A 19,695-nucleotide genomic window follows, 5' to 3' on the forward strand; every position below is an offset into this window, starting at 1 on the left:
TTTCTTTCACAAGAGATATAACATACCCAAACACAATTTCTTTCAATCACTATTAAATTGACTGCATGCATATGTGAGCCTTAACCTTGTGTGGATTTGAAAAATGAAATTCAAACTTACACACACAAATCTTGTCTATGGAGTTCACTGGTGTTATTTTTCACGTCCATCTTTCTACAAATCATAAAAACGTCAAAATTACACTCTAAAAAGTGTTGAGTCATTTCCTTTTACCAAAATTCAGATTTTATGCTTTTGGAATAAAATTTCCAAAAGCATAATTTTATTATGCTTGTAGAAACATAATAAAATTATGCTTCCAGTAATTTTATTGGAAGCATAAAAACAAAAGGTTTTGTGGCAAAACAACCTTTTGCCACAAAAGGTTGTTTCCAAACATTTTTTTACTGGAATTATTTATGTTATTATCTATGACATAATTATAACGTTAATTACTTCAGTTCATACTAACAAACACTGACAATCACTTAAGATAACACAAGCCTTTCATCTTTTAAGTACAAACTGCAAGCTGTGTTAAATATATCCAAATCTAATTAGTCTTAAAGTAAATAAATAGAGGTAACATTCCATATAGTATAACAGTTAATTCCAAAATTATTGATACCCCTGGCAGATTTAGTTTTAAATTACTCTTTAAGTGTTTTAACATATTGACAAATATGTTGGAGTAACATAACATTTTGGAGGGATCCAGTTATTCTGCCAACTTGAATTTGATAGAGAATCTGTGGAGGATGCAAAAGATTAGAGAGACCTTCCTAACCTCTTTGGAAGGAGGTTAGGAACTCCACTTGTTTTGAAAGTCACTAATATTGAGATAGGCAATAATTGTATTGTTTGTGTGTTCCCTTTACATGGAGGGTGTTTAAATAAATTCCTGGAGATAATAGAGAAAAGCAATTATTGAAACTTTCTAAAACTCCCCTAAGGTTTCCCCAAATTCACAGTTGTGTACAATTAAAAGAAATGTAAGCGCATTATTAAGCTGAGCATTGGTGACCAAAAATCTCTGAAATAACAAGTGTGCTGCAAAGCAAAAAAGGATCCCAAGGAAACTTCTGGAACTTGTATTGAAGTACTTAGTATCAATGTTCAAAAATCCATTGTCAAAAGCTGAACAACAATGGTGGTGGGTGTGACAGGGATCTGTTTTCAGTTTGCTAAAAACATGAGAGGCACATACACTTCATTAATACACATTGCTTAAAGCGGGTTGGAAATCTTTTTGTTTTCATACTTTCTTAAGTCTGTGTAGCTGAGATCTAACAAGACGTTTGAAGCATTTCGCAGAGATTTTGGTTTATATTGACATGTTTACCTGACACGGATGCTGCTTATTTGTCTGCTGCACATCCATGACGTAAATTTCCTGTTTGATCATATTCCAAATGTATATACAGTATATATTAACATTAATATATTAACTACAAGTAATTGTAAACAGCCATGATGGATTTTTCAGTAACAAATACAGAGTAAATATTAGCATGTGATTTGCATAGATAAAGTTTGTCTGAGATTATTCTGTCTAAAGACAGACGATGTTCACTCACATTCATAGTGTCTGCAATAAGCTGATTAAAACCCATTATTGTCTGCTTTCAAAACCATGAAAGGAGCTTTGCTGTTTGCTTGTTGCCTATATGTTCAGTTTGTGTGACTGATTATAAGCATGCATGAGGACATGACCCACAATTTGAGATGAGTGCTATTCTTTGTCTCTGAATGAATACCTAAATTGAATAAGGCTTAAAATTATACACCTATTCATCTCCAACAATTACCTTGCGTACGTGGCCAGTTGACTCACATTTCACCTCAATGCCAAGCTTTTAGTTGGAAGCCGAAGGCACCTGCATTGTCAAAGATGGAAAAAAACATTTCCTGTTTTATTTGCAAACAATGAGCTCTGTGGCACAGTACTTTAGGCTGAACATATATAAATGACCCTACTTATTTATATAAGTAGGGTCAGGAAAATAATTAAATATAAAAATTAATCTAGTAAAATGTGTTATATAAACCAATAATGAACGATAAACAAAAAATAAGCTTAGTCTAAGCTGTAAAATATTGTATACCATAGATACAGGTACTTCTTCATACAATAAATGTTGTTGACAGATTACTTCAGAATTTCCACTTCTGGAGTGATTTCCACTGAAAAGTGAAAGTTTTCTCTGGTAAATAATGGGTTTATTGTGGACACCATCATATACAGTACAGACCAAAAGTTTGGACACACCTTCTCATTGAATTCAATTAGAAAGTGTGTCCAAACTTTTGGTCTGTACTGTATGTCGACCATTTATTTATGTTAACTAAGATAACTAAGGCTTGCAGCTAGTAAAACACCACATTTCTAAGACAACTTAATTATACAAAACCAAAAAATGCTTATGCAACATGTAATCATAGCAAAGACTGCTAACTTAACAGCTGTCCAATATATGGTCATTGGCACCCTTCATATGTTGGATAAGGCACAAAAAATCTCTGCTAAACTAATTGTTTACAGAGTGATTTATTTTATGAAAAGTGGCAGAATAAATTGTGTTAGCATTACACAAGTCCACAAATTACTGCACTGACTTTCTGCTTATTGATACTCTATAACAACTGCTTAGTTGTGCTGAGAATGCACAAATAATTTTTCACAACAAAGAATTCTGCTCACACACTCCTAAAATGTCAATTCACTTCCAGAACTTAACAACATAACCTACTTGACTTTAAATATTGTTTAGTTATTCTATAAGTAATACAGAGCTATCATATCAAAATGACTGATGCAGAGAATGATAATTATCTCTGATTTGATGTTTTTCACCCTCCTTTCCCATTTCATTTATGAAAGTATGTTGTAGTTTTATTGTTTCCTGTCAATAAAGAACATTTATGCTAACTAGATTAACTAACTAAGATAACTCAATTTGGAGGTAATCTAGTAAATGAGAAGCCTTCACAATTTGAAATTTAGAATATACTAGTCAATAATGTGTCAATATTTGTAGAGTAGACTTCACATTGCTTAATGTTGCAGGTCTGAAAATCCTCTCCACAAAAATAGTCTGTGCATTGACTTGCTCAGTATGCCAAAGAACAGAACAGATGTAGATGGACACTAGTTGCACCGGAGGGTTTCCTCTCACTGTTTTATATACACTATTAGGCTCAGCAGACCAAATTAAGAAGCCAGGCTGCAACCGGACTGTGTAATTGCATGACTAAGAAGATTAGGTGAGATTTACCTACCCAGCAGTCGTCAAGTGCTGTTCATGCAAAGCTGGCACATAGCAACAGGTCAGTGAGCCTTATGCACCACATTAATGTTTATCAGAGACCTGAAATAGAAGCTTATTGATCAGAAATGGAAGATATTATCTACATGTGACCTCACTTTGGATTCTTTTTTCAATATACAGATGAACCACTGAAAAAGGTGAGTGTTGTGTACATTTTCAAAAGGCAAATTTGTGATTACTGTAGAGTAGAACCACATCATAATGTGATGCTAAAACAGAGGAACAAACCTACTTGGTTTAGTACAATCTTGTATAGTTACAAAATCCTTAAACAGGGTGTACTTTATTCCCGTAGGAGTTTTGTTTGATAAACAAAATTAATATGAAAAATAAGTATAAACAGTTGATTTGTTTATTATCTGATTAGAACAGAATGATGTGAGTGGAAAAAAATGACAGCGTACATCCTACAGACATTCTTTATATGGACATACAAGGGAATACTCTGCACATGCCGGTTTCTGTGGGTAAGTTGTTGTATAGATCTATTGGTAGTTTATAATGACATCTTTTCACAGTACTTGCATAATGCATGGTACGCATATGCTCTGCAGATCTGTCCATACAATGCAATCAAATTCCTACCAAGGGAAACACACATCACAGAGGAGAAAAGCAGACAGGTGACACGACATGTGGGTAAGGATTTGATGAGGTAAAACACTTTTAACTAACACGCAAGAACAAGTCTTCACTGTTAACAGTATTTTATTTGATAATGCCACCAGAGTTTGAATTCCATGTTAAAAGCTGTCTATTTAAAAAAAGGCAAGGTAATATTACAATCCCAATATTTTCTTAAATGTTCTTTATTATTTCTAAAAGTTACTGCAAAAATAGTGTTTGATCTGTAGATCATCTTTTCATCTGTCAGACTCATGGAACTACATTTTATTATCTGTTATCCTTTAATAGCTTATGAAAGCAAGATGACTGCAGCCATCCCAGGAAGCCCCGACCGCGTTAACGCACTCCACAAACGAGTGACCAAAATCGAGAGAGAGATCCTGTCGATCAAGACCAGGATCGCCTGTGAGAGAGCATCGTGGGAAAAGAGATTTTCAGAGCTGCAAAGGCAACAGGAGGAACTGCGTAATCAGGTGTGTTTGTTAAAATGTTTGCAGGGGTTGTTAAGTTTGTGGCGATGATTCTGATTGTGGTTTTCCTCAGGTTTTCTCTGAGGCTGAGATACTGCTGAAGGTGGGAACTTGTGAGGAGCAGAGAGACAATGGAAATGATTTGGATGAGCAGTCAAGTAAATCAGAGCAATCACATTAAAGCAACTGAGCAATTGAGACAATTGTTAGTAGGAAATGACACCGACAACTATCTCTGATGAGCAGGTGGTTTCTGCCAACACAGAAGATCCAAAGTGTCATCAAGAAGTGGCAGCCATTCATGCAGCTTATCAGGGAGCCATGGATCATTGTCAACCCCACAGAGCTCAAGATCATCTTCTTCATTATCATCAGCCTCAAGGTACAGTCATTAATTGAGTAGGCCAGTAGGTCAGTAAAAGAAAACCTTTATGACTGAGTTGCCTATGTGACAAATACTGAGAGACATTAACCTATTTCACTTCCACTTGATCATAGATTCAGAAAGTTCTTAGATGTAGTTGTTCTACTGGGCTTCCTTCTGCCTCAAGTCTTCACACCAACTTCTGGGAAAAAAACAGACTCTATGATTTAAGGGGGTCAATTAAACTTTTGGATTGTTTGGTGTAATAAGACAGGTGATCTAGTAACACCCAATATTACCAGGCATTTTAAAACAAGAAGACAAAAAACTTGGACCTTATCAGTTTTTCGGACTTTCTTAAACATAAAATTAGGCTCTTATCCTTGACACAGCATGTTTATCTGGGGAATGTGATTAAATTGTCCTTTTCATGTCTACTCAGCAGTAATTACCATATTTCAAGTTGGATAAATTAGCAGGAAGATCAACTAAAGTAAAAATTTTAATTGGAAAACTCAAGGCTGTTTCACAAAACATTTCTGTCACAAGCTTGGGAAGATGAGCTGCCTCAGAGCTCCTGCTACCAGTTCATAAGTCACATGTGGGAATCTCATTATCCAGCACAGCTGTACATTTACAAAAAATACCACAAAGGCAGTACGAGACAACAGGGGGTTTGGTGCAGTAGCAACGTCAGCAGTATGCATTAAATCTGCTTTGGGAATTTCTCCATACTATTCTTTTCAAAACAATAATAGTGGAGAAACTCAGAGTAGCAACCCTGTTGTTGACTGAGCAAATACTGCCATTTTTAGTTATACATCTTATCTTCTTACTCTTCTACTTGTAAATAATTTTTATAATAAATTTGAGTCATAATTATCCTTCTAAATCTGGTTATACTTGGTGGTCTACCAATCCACATGTCAATCTCATATCCCTCACTAAACCTGAATATCCAGCTTACCCTTTTGCAAGTCAGATTTGTTTGCATTGGCCTTTAGAATCTTCTGGGAGAGGTGCAATCCACAATTTTAGCTCCAAATCAGCCTCCTTTTCCTTAGGATAATTTTTGCATTTTCCCCACTTCAGCGTGATGCTGCCTTTGAACATCAAGCCAACACACCTCAGTGTAGCTTAGTGAAATTCCTTACAAATGACATTGACTAATATATTTCATAGTGAGACTTGATTGACCAGTAACTATCAATCAACGATGATGTCATATTTGACAGAATGTAGACATTTCAAAATAAATCAACAAATGAAATGAGAGCAAGAACATGATATTTTAATAAAATTAATAAGTTTGTGGTTTTCTGCCATACAATGACAAACAATTTTATAGAATTTTCATATGAAGACTTTCAAAAAACCTGCCAAATGTTGTGAAAAGTTCCCCAAATGTTAACAACCCACCTAAAGTTGTTTTTCCCAGCCCAAAAGAAGCCACTGGGAGGTTACCCACCCCATCTGTCAACACTGATTGGGACAACTGAACTCTGTTTAAACACCACTGATGACCTGAGCACTTTTTTTGACCACATCCATTCCCATTCAATGTCTTCTTCATTTAGGACAATTAGCAGAATGTCAACAACACACGGAAAATACTATGTTGAAGTATTTCATAGATTACCAAACGTTCCTAAAAATAATGCAGACATCAGCCTACAAATTTAACTTCCCCCCCCAAAAAAAAAACAAATGAATCATGATATTATACTTCAGTTTTTGCTGTAGAACTAACTTATTTTTTTCCCTTCTGAAGTGTGCGATCCTGGAAAACGTCTCACGGCCCACATCGGGTTTTTGTCCCCCACTCACCCATGGACTTGCAACTGGGCCATCGGGTTAGGATCATGCTGCCATCTGGCCGGATCAGCACGGGAACAGTTCGTTTCTTGGGGAACCTGCAGGGGGAGCCAGAGCTCCACCTGGGTGTGGAGCTGCAGAGCCATGATGCATCACTGTGTGACGGCAGTCATAATGGACATACCTACTTTGAATGGTAACTAATATCAATTTCCCCATACATTGATACCTCGTGGATATATTTTGTGTATATAGTCTGAAGAATTTAAGTGCTACACTGCAGTTCTGTTTTTCCAACTAGAAGGTTCTCAGCTGTGCTTTACATAATCATATTACAACTTCTTTGAAAGTAAATCCACCACTTTTAAACCAAATATGCCTTGGTTCATTTGACGGTTAGTATTCTATTGTTTCCTAATACTAAAACAAAAATAGTTAGAGGAAAACAGTACCTTTACACACCTTCTTTTTCCCTAACTTGTTGACCTCAGTTAGCAGTCCTAAAGCCTGCTGAGCAGGTTCAGACTACAGCGTTTAAAAGGTGAGGCATGGGCATGTCTGATTTGAGTGACAAAGATAGCAAAAGGGTATTTCTGAAGGTATTTTCTCTATGATCACTCAGATAATTTAAACAGAAGTAGCTCAGTATATATGCAAAAGGTTAAACATGTGTATGAGAGGTTGTCATGTGTTTTTGCTTTTGAAACTAGTAAATTTCCAGTCATGTATCTAAATGTAATTTCATTTTTTTGGCAGCAAACCGGGACATGGTGCCTTTGTGCCATTCCACAAGTTGTTGATGGCCTGGGAATAAAAGAATCCTGTGGACCAGGCAGAACATTAGACAGAACAGTAAACCTGCTACATGAAGAAAATTCATGTCATAAATAATGCAAAATATCTCTCTCAAATGACCAAGTATGACTTATACCCCATGTATGACAGCTAATGTGTGACTTTTTTGTGTATCAAAGGACAAACATGACATCAATGATTTTTCATGTAAAGCAACTTTCTTAAAGAAATAAAGTTTCAAGGCAATATGTACAGTGTCCCCTAAGGTACAAGGGGGAATTTGAAAAGTTGAGATGGAAATAAAATGTCTATACAAGTCATTTCCATTTTTCCTACAGATTAATATGTCTTAGGGATTATCTGCAAAGCAAGAAACAAAATAAAAACAACTTTACCAAAAAGAGTCTTTAATGTCATGCTCAGTCTCTTAATGACCGAGACCACACTAAATCTTCCATTTGTATAACGGCATGTCTTTTAAACCAATTTGTATCTGAAAATATTCTTTGTTGTGAATATTTGCCCAGGTAAAAGCAATACGAGTAAACATATTTATTTGAACAAAAGACAATCACTGTAGTTTTAAATGACCAAGTACTGCTTATTTATTCAAACTCATTGTAATATGTAAGACACTGACACATATTAAGAAGTGTTAAGAAATGAAGTCTCTTTGCAAGTGCTGCTGGCAAACTGCCATATATTTAATGGCAGCTCAGAATATCATATTGTTGGTGATTGGTCACATTTTCTTTCTTCATGTCTTGTTTTGACTCTAAATAGAGTACATAAGAAAAGCATTAGTTGCAAAAAACACTTATGAAAATTGCATCACTACGTTAACTACATTTGGTCAATGTTGTATGCTGGTAAGGTTGTAATTGCACTGATAATAGACACCCCTTATTATGATTACCTCTGGGTGGTGCATGTTTCAAATCTCTGAAACAGTCAAAACAGATATGGCAAGACAATTAAAAGATTTTGACATGATACATGCTCAGGAAATGTGATTGCTGGCATGACATATGAGACCACTGTGGCTCAGTCTAAGTCCAGAAATATTAATTTCAAGGAAATTGGTGAAAGCAGCTAAATGTAGTTGAAAGGTAAGATTTGTTAAAGCTTGTTTACCTTACTCTTTTTTCCAAGACAGTCACAATCACTAATTCAAACGTATATTTGAGAAGACTCATTTACAATTTTTATTTCTATCTTTATTAAAATATTCACTTAAAAACATACATAATTTACATTTTAGCCAGTATGCGTTTCATGGAAATGATGCACATTTACAGGAAAGGGAAAAGCACACTTGGTAAATTCCTTTAATTCAGGTAGTGTTTTTAATAGACACCTCTGATTAGCTTCCTTGTGAGATCAGCCAGATCAAAGATAATACTGAAAGAGCAGACTGTTACAGAGAACTACAGCGAAAGCAAAAGCATAAAACCTTTAATACAGCATGAGAACTTAAAATAATATTTGACACAATATGCATCAACAGTCAAAACTCCTGAAACTCAGTGATCTTTGGTCTAGGCATATTCCATCCAAACTTTGAATGGCAAAGTAACATTTGACAACAATGTCATACATATAATACAGTAATAGCTCAAATTCCATAAATATTTCAGTAGCATAATAGAAAGCAGATATAATGAGGCATTGCTGCAATATCTTTTACATTAGTTCCCTGAAAAACACATTTTGTAATACTCTCTGAATGACACACGGCTGCAACTACTAATTATTTTGGTACGAGATTAATATATTGATGGTTTTTCTATTTTAGTTAATTTACTTAATCTATCTCTGTGGGCGTTCATCAGTTCTCAGTATCAGTACGTGTCCAGCGTTTTACATCATTATGATGTGAAACCCTAAAAATCTAGAGGTTCAAATCAATCAACGTGTTTTTGTGTTTAACCCTAACACACCTCAATGTGATGGTTTTAGTGTGCAAGAACTAACACACCTGTACTGTATTGTTGCTATAAAAAACATTGATGTGGTTCTATGTGGGCATGATGACACTACAATTTCAGATCCCATTTTTTTTGCTGTTAACTTTGCTGCAGCCCTCACTGAAATTGTCCTAAATATTTTGATATTCCAGATCAAAGAGAACAGAACCATGATCAGAATATCATCCCCTGAGCTTTCATGTTCAGTATCTCTGCAGCCAAAACTTCAGCATCCATCAGGTGCGGGAACATCTCCATGACCCTATCCACTTGGTTTGGGTTGAAGATGGCATGCAGTTTCTTGCGCATTTCTGATCTATTTTGCTTGAATGCAGCAGGAGCCGGAGGCAGCGGCGGTTGTTGTTGTTGGCCCCAGGTTTGGTACTGGTGATTCTCATAGGAGCAACAGGAGCTGTGGCAATGTGAAGGATAAGCCAAGGAGGGGGTGGGGCATGAGGATCTGGCTGGCGGCATTCCCTGAAAGGGATCTGACCAGTAATTATGATGGAGTTGGGGGGTTGCAGTGTTATGGAAATGGGCAGGCAGGCTCCGTTGTTGATGTACACCGTGTGGGAACATATTTGGATTGTAGGTGTCATAGATGGGTAGACTGCAGCAGTCGATGTTGCTATGATGCTGCTGCTGAGGATAGGAATAGCATTTGCCACAATAACTGGTATTACAGTTCTCCATGTGAACTGGGGAATGTTGGAGCCTGGGGAGGGTGCTTTGATGCTGAGAACCAAGTCTGTGGGTGCTGCTGCGGGATGGTGGCAAGTCGGAGTAGTAGCTCTCAGTCGAACCAAAACCGGAATCAAAATATTCCCGAGACATATTGGGATAATGATTTGGTATGTAGTGTGACGCGGGATATTCTTCTTGACACTTTCCTCCATTTGTTGAAGACAGCATTTGGTTGGGGCTTTTTCTGGAGTTTTCCCAGAGCAGTAGTTTATTTTCACTAATGTGACCAAGAACTGAGGAAATCTGCTGATCCCAAGGGAGATGTGTGTGTCGAGGATGAGAAGGCTCAGGTTCAGATTGAGGATAGTTGACAGATGATCTTGCCTTTTTCTCTTCTTTTACAAAAGAAATTTGTGCTTTCTCTCTCAGTTCATCAGCCAAGGACAGATAGGAGTGGTTTGCCCGCTCAGGATGGTAGTACTTGCACTTGATGCCATAAGTGCACTTTTTATCTGAAAGGCAATGCATATAAACACACAATCGAATTATCACCATATTCTTCTGTCAGAAAGTGGAAACTGCAGAACCAGAACAGACTATATTTGAAGCTATCAGCTGGACATCCCTGTCAGGCTCACAGTAGACATTTACAATTTATAGATTGTTGTTGTTTGCCAATTTATTCTAAATTATATATAGGATTTATTTATCTTATTTATAAAAATTGTACTTTTATGAATAAAATGAATAAGGTGCTTTTTCATCAAAGCAAAATAAATTTGAAACCCCTGCCTAATTATCCAGTTGTGTTTCCATTGTTTGTCTAAATTTGAGAGCGAAAACACTAATCAAGGGATTCCTTTATGAAATAAAATATCTGTTCTCTGAGGCAGTAACTCCTTACCATATGGACAGGGCAGTTTTTTCTGCTCAACAGGCAGGGGCTTTTTCCGGAGAAAATTGTCGAGGTTAGGTCCATGTCGACCTAAAGGATCATCTGGAGGCATGAACCTGCAAAAAGAGACGAGAATAAAGACAAAGCTACTTCAAAGAAGATCCTTCACAAAATTTCAATAAGCTAGACGGTGTGCCTCTAATGCAGCAGCAGCCCTTTATTAAACAGTGGTACTGTAAAAAAGAAGTGGGATGTTCTCCTTACTTGTCATTCACAAATGAGTACATGAGGAGCCTCTCCTCAATGCATTTCTTCCACTCAGGTTTTTCTCCTTGAAGATCACGGTAGGTGTCGTTGGACACAATTATGCCATCTAAATCATGCGCCAGTTTGACAATGAAGCGGTCATCATAACAAACCACTCGCTTGCCACCAACCCGGCGGGAAGGGGTGAAGGCCACTATTTTCCGTTTTTCAAGCTCCAACAGAATATGTTGATCTGAAAAGAGTAAAGGTCACAAGTCAGTCAAATGAGTTTTTAGTCCTTTTTACAGTATTGGTCAGAATTTTACATTTTACATTTCTTTAGTCAGATTTTAAAACATGAATTAGAACTGTATTTATTGTGTTTTCTGATCCACAGTGTCTAAATTATACATATAGACCCAGATACAAAAATTGCAGCTAATATTATTGTCAATGTATTACTACTCTTTAAGTTATGTCAAAGTTGTGAAACCAACTAATTTAAATGAATTCAAGCATTTTTTGAAATACGCCATATGGTTAAATACTTTATTTGTGGAGTCTCTCCACAACTTGCTAAGAGCGATTAAACCTAATATTAGAAGAGTGAATGTATAGATTTGAGTCTGTTTGTATTTTTTGACCTTGTGCTGAATAAAGACAAATACACATTGAATTCAAACTTCTGCACCATGTTATTGTTTTCAAAATTCATGGAAGAGGCTGCCACAAAAACACGGCTTTAAAAATGCAATAAGCATTCGACAAATGTGCAGTAGTTTACAGAAACTAAATGCTATCAAGAAAAGTATATTTCATATCCAAAACTAATATAGTTCCCACAATTCCCATAATATATTGTATTATTGACTCCTACAGTAGGCAAATTAAACATTAATACAATCACAGAAACTGATTAAACAAGTTAGAAAGTCAAGTGCAATGACATGTGAACCTAACCAACGAACCAGGAAACTGGTTGAGTAATGTTTAGCCAATTGGCACTTTTTCATGCAGGTGTTTTTGTAGATCCAGGTGACTGTTTTCATTTGACCTATTGCTGTGGATGATTGTTGACACTCTATAAACAAACTACAGTAGGTGTGGAGGAAAAAGAAAAGGCATAAAGTTCCTGATGGGACTTTCCCAGGGGTGGCTGTGGGCTTATTTTTACTTCCTTATTCTTAGTCTGAAATAAAACCTTTGGATTGCTCCACCCCAGATGAGAAGATACCAAAATCACAAGAGTCTTAAAGTGAAGCAATATCCTCAAGAAGCTTGCTCAGTTTCATGGAAACAAAGATATTAAATCAAGCTAGATTATGTCAACAATACAGATTTGTGACATAAAAGCTTTGTGAGTCAATAATTAGATTTTATATGTAGTTGAACTATGTAATGTAAAACAAATTATCCTAAAAGAGTAAGCAACATTGCTTTTACCAAATCTATCGTTTTAGCTTATTATTACAAAAGACAGTCTTGTCTCATTGCATATCACATGAGTGATGAGAAGCTGTATCTCCAGCATATCAATAAAGAATGAAGCAATACCTATAGCTACAATAAAGGAACAAACTGAAGTGGACGTCATATTCAAATAGCTAGGTAAAAACAACCCCATTTTACCACACCTCCTATTTCCTTCCCATTATTTTTTGCTTCCTTATGTGGCAGCTACATTCTGTGCTTTGCTTGTCTGGGATAAATATTTTATATTTTTTAAACTGACGACTGAAGACAATGACCTGAGTGTTTCTTTTTTCTCTCTCTTCACATCTCACACAATCCCACTGAGGAAAAAAAAAGCTTGTTAAAACATGTTGAGGCCCAGACTCTAAGGCTAAAGTGAAAACATCTTAAACTGAACCACACAGAAAAAGATGTACTTTCAGTCAATTTTTTTGTAATCTTTCAAGTTATTTCTGTTTTGATTGTAGTAGAAAATGTAATGTTATACAAAATAAATTGGATGGACAATTTAGATTATATGTTGTGTACTAGAAAGAGATTATATCTTCTTTGCTTTGCTAAGCCATACTGACTAATAGCTGCTGAAGAATGTCTCAAGGGTTAAAAATGTAACCAGTGTAATTGCTAACAGCTACAGGCTTTAGCAATTCCTAGGTGGTAGAGAAGGGTTAACTAACTCTGGTCTTCCTGACGGGAACCAGCTGCCTGTCCTCACCTGTTATAGGGGCATCAGCTCGGGGCAACTCTTTGCGCCAAGAGGGAACAAACACAGTGATGTTATTATGACCTCTGTCCAGGAAGAAATCCACTGCCAACTCTATGCCCCTGCATGAGAACACTTCCTTGTTGCTGTGACTGTAAAAGAAAACAACAGAAAGGGTGTGGGGGAGAGGATCAGTTAAAGCGTTTTCAGTGGAAAGAATCTTGAAGGAAGTAGTTAAGATTCAGTTGATTCGTGTCAAAACAGCATGCCTTTGAATGATCTCACTGAAGGAGCTTGTGTGCTATCCCTTCCCTATTCATTCAGGACAATATGCATTATGTTTCACATGAAGGGGTGGGGCTCCTGAGTTTTCATCTTGTATCAGTGGCTTTTTGCCAAAACAAGCTCAGGCAGTGTGGCTAACACCAGCCAGTGTCATATCATTAACTCAATTTATTCCTAACCCAGATGTCTTAAACAATTCCATTTTTGCTGTGACACCAGTTGATTATATTCTACGTTTTATTCTTTGTCTTAAATGCATCCATTTTAATTTGTATTTTTTTTGTCTTTGCTGTTAGTTCTCTTTGCTTATCTACATAGTTATTTTGTAGAGCAGTACCTCTGTTTGGTAGTCTGTACTGTTTTTGAAGTTCAAACTAAGCATCAGAAAGATAATTAAAAAAGGGTTTTAACTGACTTTAATGTAGCATCATTGTTGGGGCCAGATGCCTCGGTCTGAGTATTTTTAGAAACTGACAATCTGGAATTTTCGCTTGACAATCTCTAAGGTTCATGAGTCAAGAAGAAGAAAATACCCCTGACAGTTGTGTGAACAATAATGTCCTGCATTTCAATGAGGAGACTCACTGAAACTTGAAGTAGATGGGCTATAGCAGCAGAAGATCACTGGGTGACTTACTGTAGAATGAGTGAAACTGAGGATACACTTTCTACATGTTCACCAGAACCAACGACAGGTTAGAAAAAAATTGCCTGGCCTGATGAGCCTTGATTTTTCTCACCACACTTTGCAGACAGGGGTACCAACTGAGGAACATTTAAATGCCAAAGCCAACCTTAGTATTGCTTATCTCTATGTTTATCTCTTTATGATTATACAGTACCTATCTTTTGATAGCTACTTCCATCAGGTAATTCACCTTATCACAAAGCTCAAATAATATCAAATTGGTTTCTTGAACATGAAAATTATTCTAATATACTTAATTGTAATGGTTTTCCATTACAAGGGCTTAATCCAACAGAGATTGGAACAGGCCTACAAATCTCCAGCAACTACAGTATGCAGTATGTGAAGCCAAAATATTAGGAATGTTTAAGACACCTTGTTGGATCTACGCATTAAAAACTTAAACAGCTCTAAAGGCAAAAGTGAATACAACCTGATACTAGCAATATGACCTTATCAATGTGATCAGTGAGTGTTTAATCTAGATAAAATTAAGAGTTTTGTTTTACCTCATAGCAACATTGCTGCCGTCAATAACAATAGGTCTCAGCTCCGAGTCTGCACTTTTTTGCTCCCCGAGTTGTGGCATGATTCTGCAGGTTCCAACGTCCCAACTGGGAGGCAGCAGCAGGTCTTTCAGATCTGCGCTCCTCTCATCGCTCTCGGAAAAACAGGGTGACGTGTTGGTGGTTCTGTTTCTCACAAGCTCCTCGAGCATTGCGTTGGTGTCTGTGCTTAGGCCCAGCTTTCTCAGAGCGGCTTTCACCTCTGCTGTGGAGTACCCCAGTTTTCTGAAGAAGTCCACTTTAAGCCGGAGTTCCTCACTTTCTGTCTCCAGCAGATCTGAGTCAAAAACATCACTGGGAAGTACCGGGTCCATCCTGAAGCCCCTGAACTCCGTTTTAGCAATGTGTAAGGCAAGGCACTGCTCCTTCAGTGTGATATTCTTCAACCGACTGATGGAGAAAGATACATTTTATTAGCACTATGCATAAAGATTAACACAACAAACTAAATATTCAGAAAGTCTGGAGTGATTTGTTTCAGTTGTTTACTAAGGCGTGATAACATCGACACCAAAACACCACAAAATCAAAAATTAGACATTTTAATATTCCCACAGTGTTACTACAGTATTGATTATAAAGTCTTAAAACAGAAGCTAATTAAATCATGGTAAATTCACATTAAATATACTTATAAATAGCCTGTCCAAATCTGTGCTACTCAGGTTTGCACAAACTGAGTAGCACAGGTTTGGAAGACATTTCCTTTACAAAATCACAAGTTTATAAAACTATAAAAGTTTTACATAGCGGAGACGACTGATGTCAGGTTCTGAAAGAGATTAAACTTTTGATTAGACCTGCACAAACTCTGTGCATTGTCTTGCAATGTAATTTTTGCAAAATAGCATGTGCTAATAAGTATGTCAATGCTGTTTTTGAGAGAATATATATTTCTGCTGCCATTCACTGATGCTTAAATAATAATAAAACATATTTTGTAAAACAGCTACTTAAGTACTGAGTAACTGATTAATATTCATCATACCATATAATTAAACACTTTAAAATGATGTCATTAGATAAAAAATATAAAGTCTTGAGGAAATTCTGGTAGTTTAAAGACCAAAAAAGCAAACAAGCAAACAACAACAAAAAAATAGATAACATAATTACAAAACAACAAATGTAGGCAGGAGAAACATTTTTTTCAAACCTTTATTCAATATAAAACTTATGAAACTTGGTAGTCAATATATGTTAAAACAGGATAAAGTACTTCTAATGACAATAGTGTTAACTGTATCTTCTTGATTTACACGTGACAGATCAGATTCAACAGACAGAAAACAACATTAATTGAACAGCGTTTTTGTACAAAAAACCCCAACAAACCTCACTTGAAAACTGTTTGTGTCTAACTGGACTTTAGGTTAAGACGTGTTTCTTCCAATGAAGTTTCTCGCAGTGGGCAGATAGAGTGTACAGAAACTGTACCTAGGTTACAGTCGCGATAGTTTAGAATAGTAATTGTTAAGTAAAACTAAAAAGTAGGTATACAAGTTTTTTTTTCTTCAAAAAGCTACTCAAGTAAATATGATTAAGTAAATACAGTTAAGTGGCAGTGAATTTTCTGTTACTGGTGATATTTGCCTTCTGATTTGATAAACGGGATCATATACAAAACAGCAGGCTATCCTGTGGTTCCTCTGGCGCAACGTATGTGGCATATCAACATAACATTCTACCCTGTTTGAATGAAAAGCTAATATTTGAAGCCAGGTGTTTGCGCAACAAAGGCCCCTTTTCAAAGGCTTGTATTGGGTGTATGTACCTTTACCAAACACAGGTGACAACACGGGACGTTTTCAGCCGTTAATATACCTAAAGGTGAACTAGTACTGGTAGTGAAGACTAAGAACAGCCTCTTACCTGCTTTGGTTGTTTCTGTGTGTCTTCGTACTCCATTTACGAACAGATTAAAGTAAATCCTGTTGCTAGTCGGAGTACAGTGAAGTTTAACACTTTTCATAGCACCGCCCACTTCGTTTTTTTCTCCTCTTCTAAGCGGAGACATGCAAAGCCAGGAAGTATTTGCATATTAGACAGAAAAGAAGACTTCCTCTTTCCTCCCACCTTCCAGTTACACTTTGATTTTTTTCCAGGAGGTTTGTTTCCATGATGTTTCCCCCCAGGTAGTTCATTAACCAGGTCTACAGGAAAATAGACCTTTGCTTCTGCAAATTCATTTAGGTAAACACAAAACAACATATTCCAATTAAAGAACAATCTACTTGGAAAATATGCAACAACAACAACAACAATAATAATAATAATAATAATAATAATAATAATAATAATAATAATAATAATAATAATAATAATAAAGCTTTATCATTAAGGTTATTCTTTTAACACCTTATCTTGTCCTGTCAGAAACAGATTGTATTATGAAGTTTATGGATGGACTGTGTCACCTAGTGGTTGAAACTCGACACAACAATCCACGGACAGCAAAGTAAAAATTAAGCTCCTGTAGGAAATATTTCGAAACACACACACTGCTCTAAAGTAAATTAAGTGTAAAATGTATAAATATGCAACTCTAGACCTTTACATCATTTATTTTTGGCTATATTTGTCTTTGTGATATAGTCATTTTATCTCTATTAATAATTTATAAAATGCAGTGTATGCCTCACTCTGGTAAAAGTTATGTGTTGTAATGCATTTTGCATTTACATATTTACAAACTAATAATAATCACTCATTTTAAAAATTGATGTACCTGACCGCATTTTGCATTGTATAATATTTTACTCTTTAAAGTTTATTCAAAATAATTTTAAAACTTTACTTTGGTTCATTAAAATTAGATTTTGCAATTTGCCAGTGGCCATTGATCAATGGATTTTATAGATTGTGCTGCCTTTCGCAAGTTAAAATGGACCGGCAAGGTTGAAAACCGCACTAGAACGCCCCCTGGTGGATATTTTGTTATGTTTTGGTGACGCTAAAAAAGAAAATAGATCCAAGATGGTGGAACGCAACACCGAGCAGTTCATGGGTTAAGCTGATTATTATCCTTATACGTTGTGTTTCAGACAAGATTTGTTCGTAAGTATTGGTTAATTGTGAAAGCAATAATTGTCTCTTTGTTTTATGTAACTGTGGTGTAAATAATTGTACGCTGGAGTCATTTAGGAAAATGTTTTTTTAAAGTTTTTGTTCGCAGCAAGAATGGCTAATTTGCAATGTTCGTTGGCTAATACTCAGTCTTGTATGTTTCAGTTTACGATGGCCAAAGTGATGGCAGTGGTCAGAGACCACTCTTCAATAAACAAGTCGAAAAGAAACAAGTTTGGTTATTGGAGCGTCGTTGTCTGGCTGTCTAGCTGCTGAAAACTCGAAATCTCAGGGCGAGGACAGCACATAGATCAATAATACATTTCAACTTCCGCTGAGGTAAAATAACAGCATCAATAAAAGACACAACACTGTTACAATTTAAAATGACAAATTTGAAAATAGAAATAAGGATTAATTAGATAAAGTCTAAAAAAGAAGGCAATTTTCTCGTATTAATTATTGCAGTAGCAGTAGTTGCTGTTACTGCATTACGCTTTAACAGCTCATATTCTTCTGTTATATTAATTGCCCAGTAGATGCCAGCCTTGCTTCATGGCATTGCACTACAATCCTCTATGCTCTTACTTTTAAAACAATAAACAGTGGTTGCCTGCAAGCAGCTCGGTATCTCGAACACTGATGGATAAATTGTGAAGTGTTCTGCGCTGTGTGTGTGAGTGTGTGTTCTGTAAACCACCCTTTGTGTGCAGGGTTAATGGCATGGTTGAGTTGGACTTGCACTGCGCGGAGCTGGTTAATGGCACACACTGAGTTGAGTTCCGGAGAGTGGAGAAAGTAATCAGGGCCAGTTGCCAGGCTGTTGCCTTCTCCGAGGCCTCAAACTGCTGGTCCCAGGTGTCTGTGAGGCCTGATGTTACCACGGGGCAATGAGCTGCAGACAGCAGCCATGAATTGGAGCTTGCACAAATGCACGCTCAAACAGATGTGTTTCCATCACCTCAAGAGTAAAAACAACTCTGACTTACATTCTTTACCTGAAGGCCTAACCTAATCATAACCCCTCAAAGCCTAATCCTAACCTTAAACTAATTTACACCACAATACAGCCTAGAGTGAATAAAATAATATAATAGATAAATGCTCTGCTTTCTGGAAATTGATCGCATATGGCCATATATGTGGGAGACCTTCCAACAGCATTACAGTATGAAGAAACATCTGTTCTGTGACATTTGGTGGCAAGGACACTTGTTTACCATTTTATTGAATTCAATCTCTAAAAGCATTGCGTAGATGTGGTAGAGTGCATTGTTTTGTAATTTATGTCTAGATTGCACTGGGAATTATTGGCATCAGGAAAACTATTGTCCAGAAATGCAAATCTTGAACCTTGCTCAGAATCCTAGAGCCCAAAATTGGATGAGCTTCGCACAGATTGGGCTTTGTGAACATTAAACACTTTTTTTCCTTAACATCTTGAGGGAAGCAATGCCCTGCTCCAATGCATATCTTTTCCTCCCAGGCAGGTGTTGTTTGGCAAGGCTTGTTAAACCTGAGACCGTTGATCAAATATTCAGCCAGACTCATTGTGCTGCTGAGAGCTTTTGGATGCGGCTGGGATAACGCCATGGAGATAAAAAAAAAAGCAGCTTTGTAGTTCCTCAGAGCTGGAGTCTCTTTGCTTTTCCTTTTAAAGCCTGCCCAGGTCAGCCGTCTGTCAGAAAAATTAATTTTTGTATGATTTCTTTAAAAAGATCT

General features: G+C 36.5%; 2 protein-coding genes across 2 annotated transcripts; one reads left to right on the forward strand and one right to left on the reverse strand.

Moving 5' to 3' along the window:
• Positions 1-3,327: 3,327 nt before the first annotated feature.
• Positions 3,328-7,763, forward strand: LOC116717780 (CAP-Gly domain-containing linker protein 1). The gene is made up of 8 exons (XM_032559383.1): positions 3,328-3,466; positions 3,697-3,796; positions 3,884-3,968; positions 4,245-4,429; positions 4,500-4,584; positions 4,673-4,808; positions 6,562-6,801; positions 7,362-7,763. Exons 2-8 carry the CDS (start codon positions 3,722-3,724, stop codon positions 7,417-7,419), a joined length of 864 nt encoding a protein of 287 aa, XP_032415274.1. The 5' UTR covers positions 3,328-3,466; positions 3,697-3,721; the 3' UTR covers positions 7,420-7,763.
• An 832-nt stretch (positions 7,764-8,595) lies between these two features.
• On the reverse strand, positions 8,596-16,908 carry zc3h12aa (zinc finger CCCH-type containing 12Aa). Its single transcript, XM_032559382.1, has 6 exons — positions 16,780-16,908; positions 14,851-15,297; positions 13,381-13,520; positions 11,211-11,445; positions 10,956-11,062; positions 8,596-10,563 (listed from the first exon to the last, which is right to left on the reverse strand). Exons 2-6 carry the CDS (start codon positions 15,219-15,221, stop codon positions 9,542-9,544), a joined length of 1,875 nt encoding a protein of 624 aa, XP_032415273.1. The 5' UTR covers positions 15,222-15,297; positions 16,780-16,908; the 3' UTR covers positions 8,596-9,541.
• Between the last annotated feature and the right edge of the window lie 2,787 nt (positions 16,909-19,695).

Source organism: Xiphophorus hellerii, chromosome 3 (assembly GCF_003331165.1).
Source record: "Xiphophorus hellerii strain 12219 chromosome 3, Xiphophorus_hellerii-4.1, whole genome shotgun sequence".
Classification (NCBI taxonomy): domain Eukaryota; kingdom Metazoa; phylum Chordata; class Actinopteri; order Cyprinodontiformes; family Poeciliidae; genus Xiphophorus; species Xiphophorus hellerii.

Excerpts from the sequence above, each read along its gene's own strand:
- LOC116717780 (XM_032559383.1), top strand. The coding sequence starts at position 3,722 with ATGACAGCGTACATCCTACAGACATTCTTTATATGGACATACAAGGGA. Across the intron at positions 3,797-3,883 it reads GCACATGCCGGTTTCTGTGG|ATCTGTCCATACAATGCAAT; the intron begins GTAAGTTGTTGT and ends TATGCTCTGCAG. Across the intron at positions 4,809-6,561 it reads TCATTATCATCAGCCTCAAG|TGTGCGATCCTGGAAAACGT; the intron begins GTACAGTCATTA and ends TCCCTTCTGAAG.
- zc3h12aa (XM_032559382.1), bottom strand. The coding sequence starts at position 15,221 with ATGGACCCGGTACTTCCCAGTGATGTTTTTGACTCAGATCTGCTGGAG. Across the intron at positions 11,446-13,380 it reads AGCTGATGCCCCTATAACAG|ATCAACATATTCTGTTGGAG; the intron begins GTGAGGACAGGC and ends TACTCTTTTCAG. Across the intron at positions 10,564-10,955 it reads AAAACTGCCCTGTCCATATG|ATAAAAAGTGCACTTATGGC; the intron begins GTAAGGAGTTAC and ends ATTGCCTTTCAG.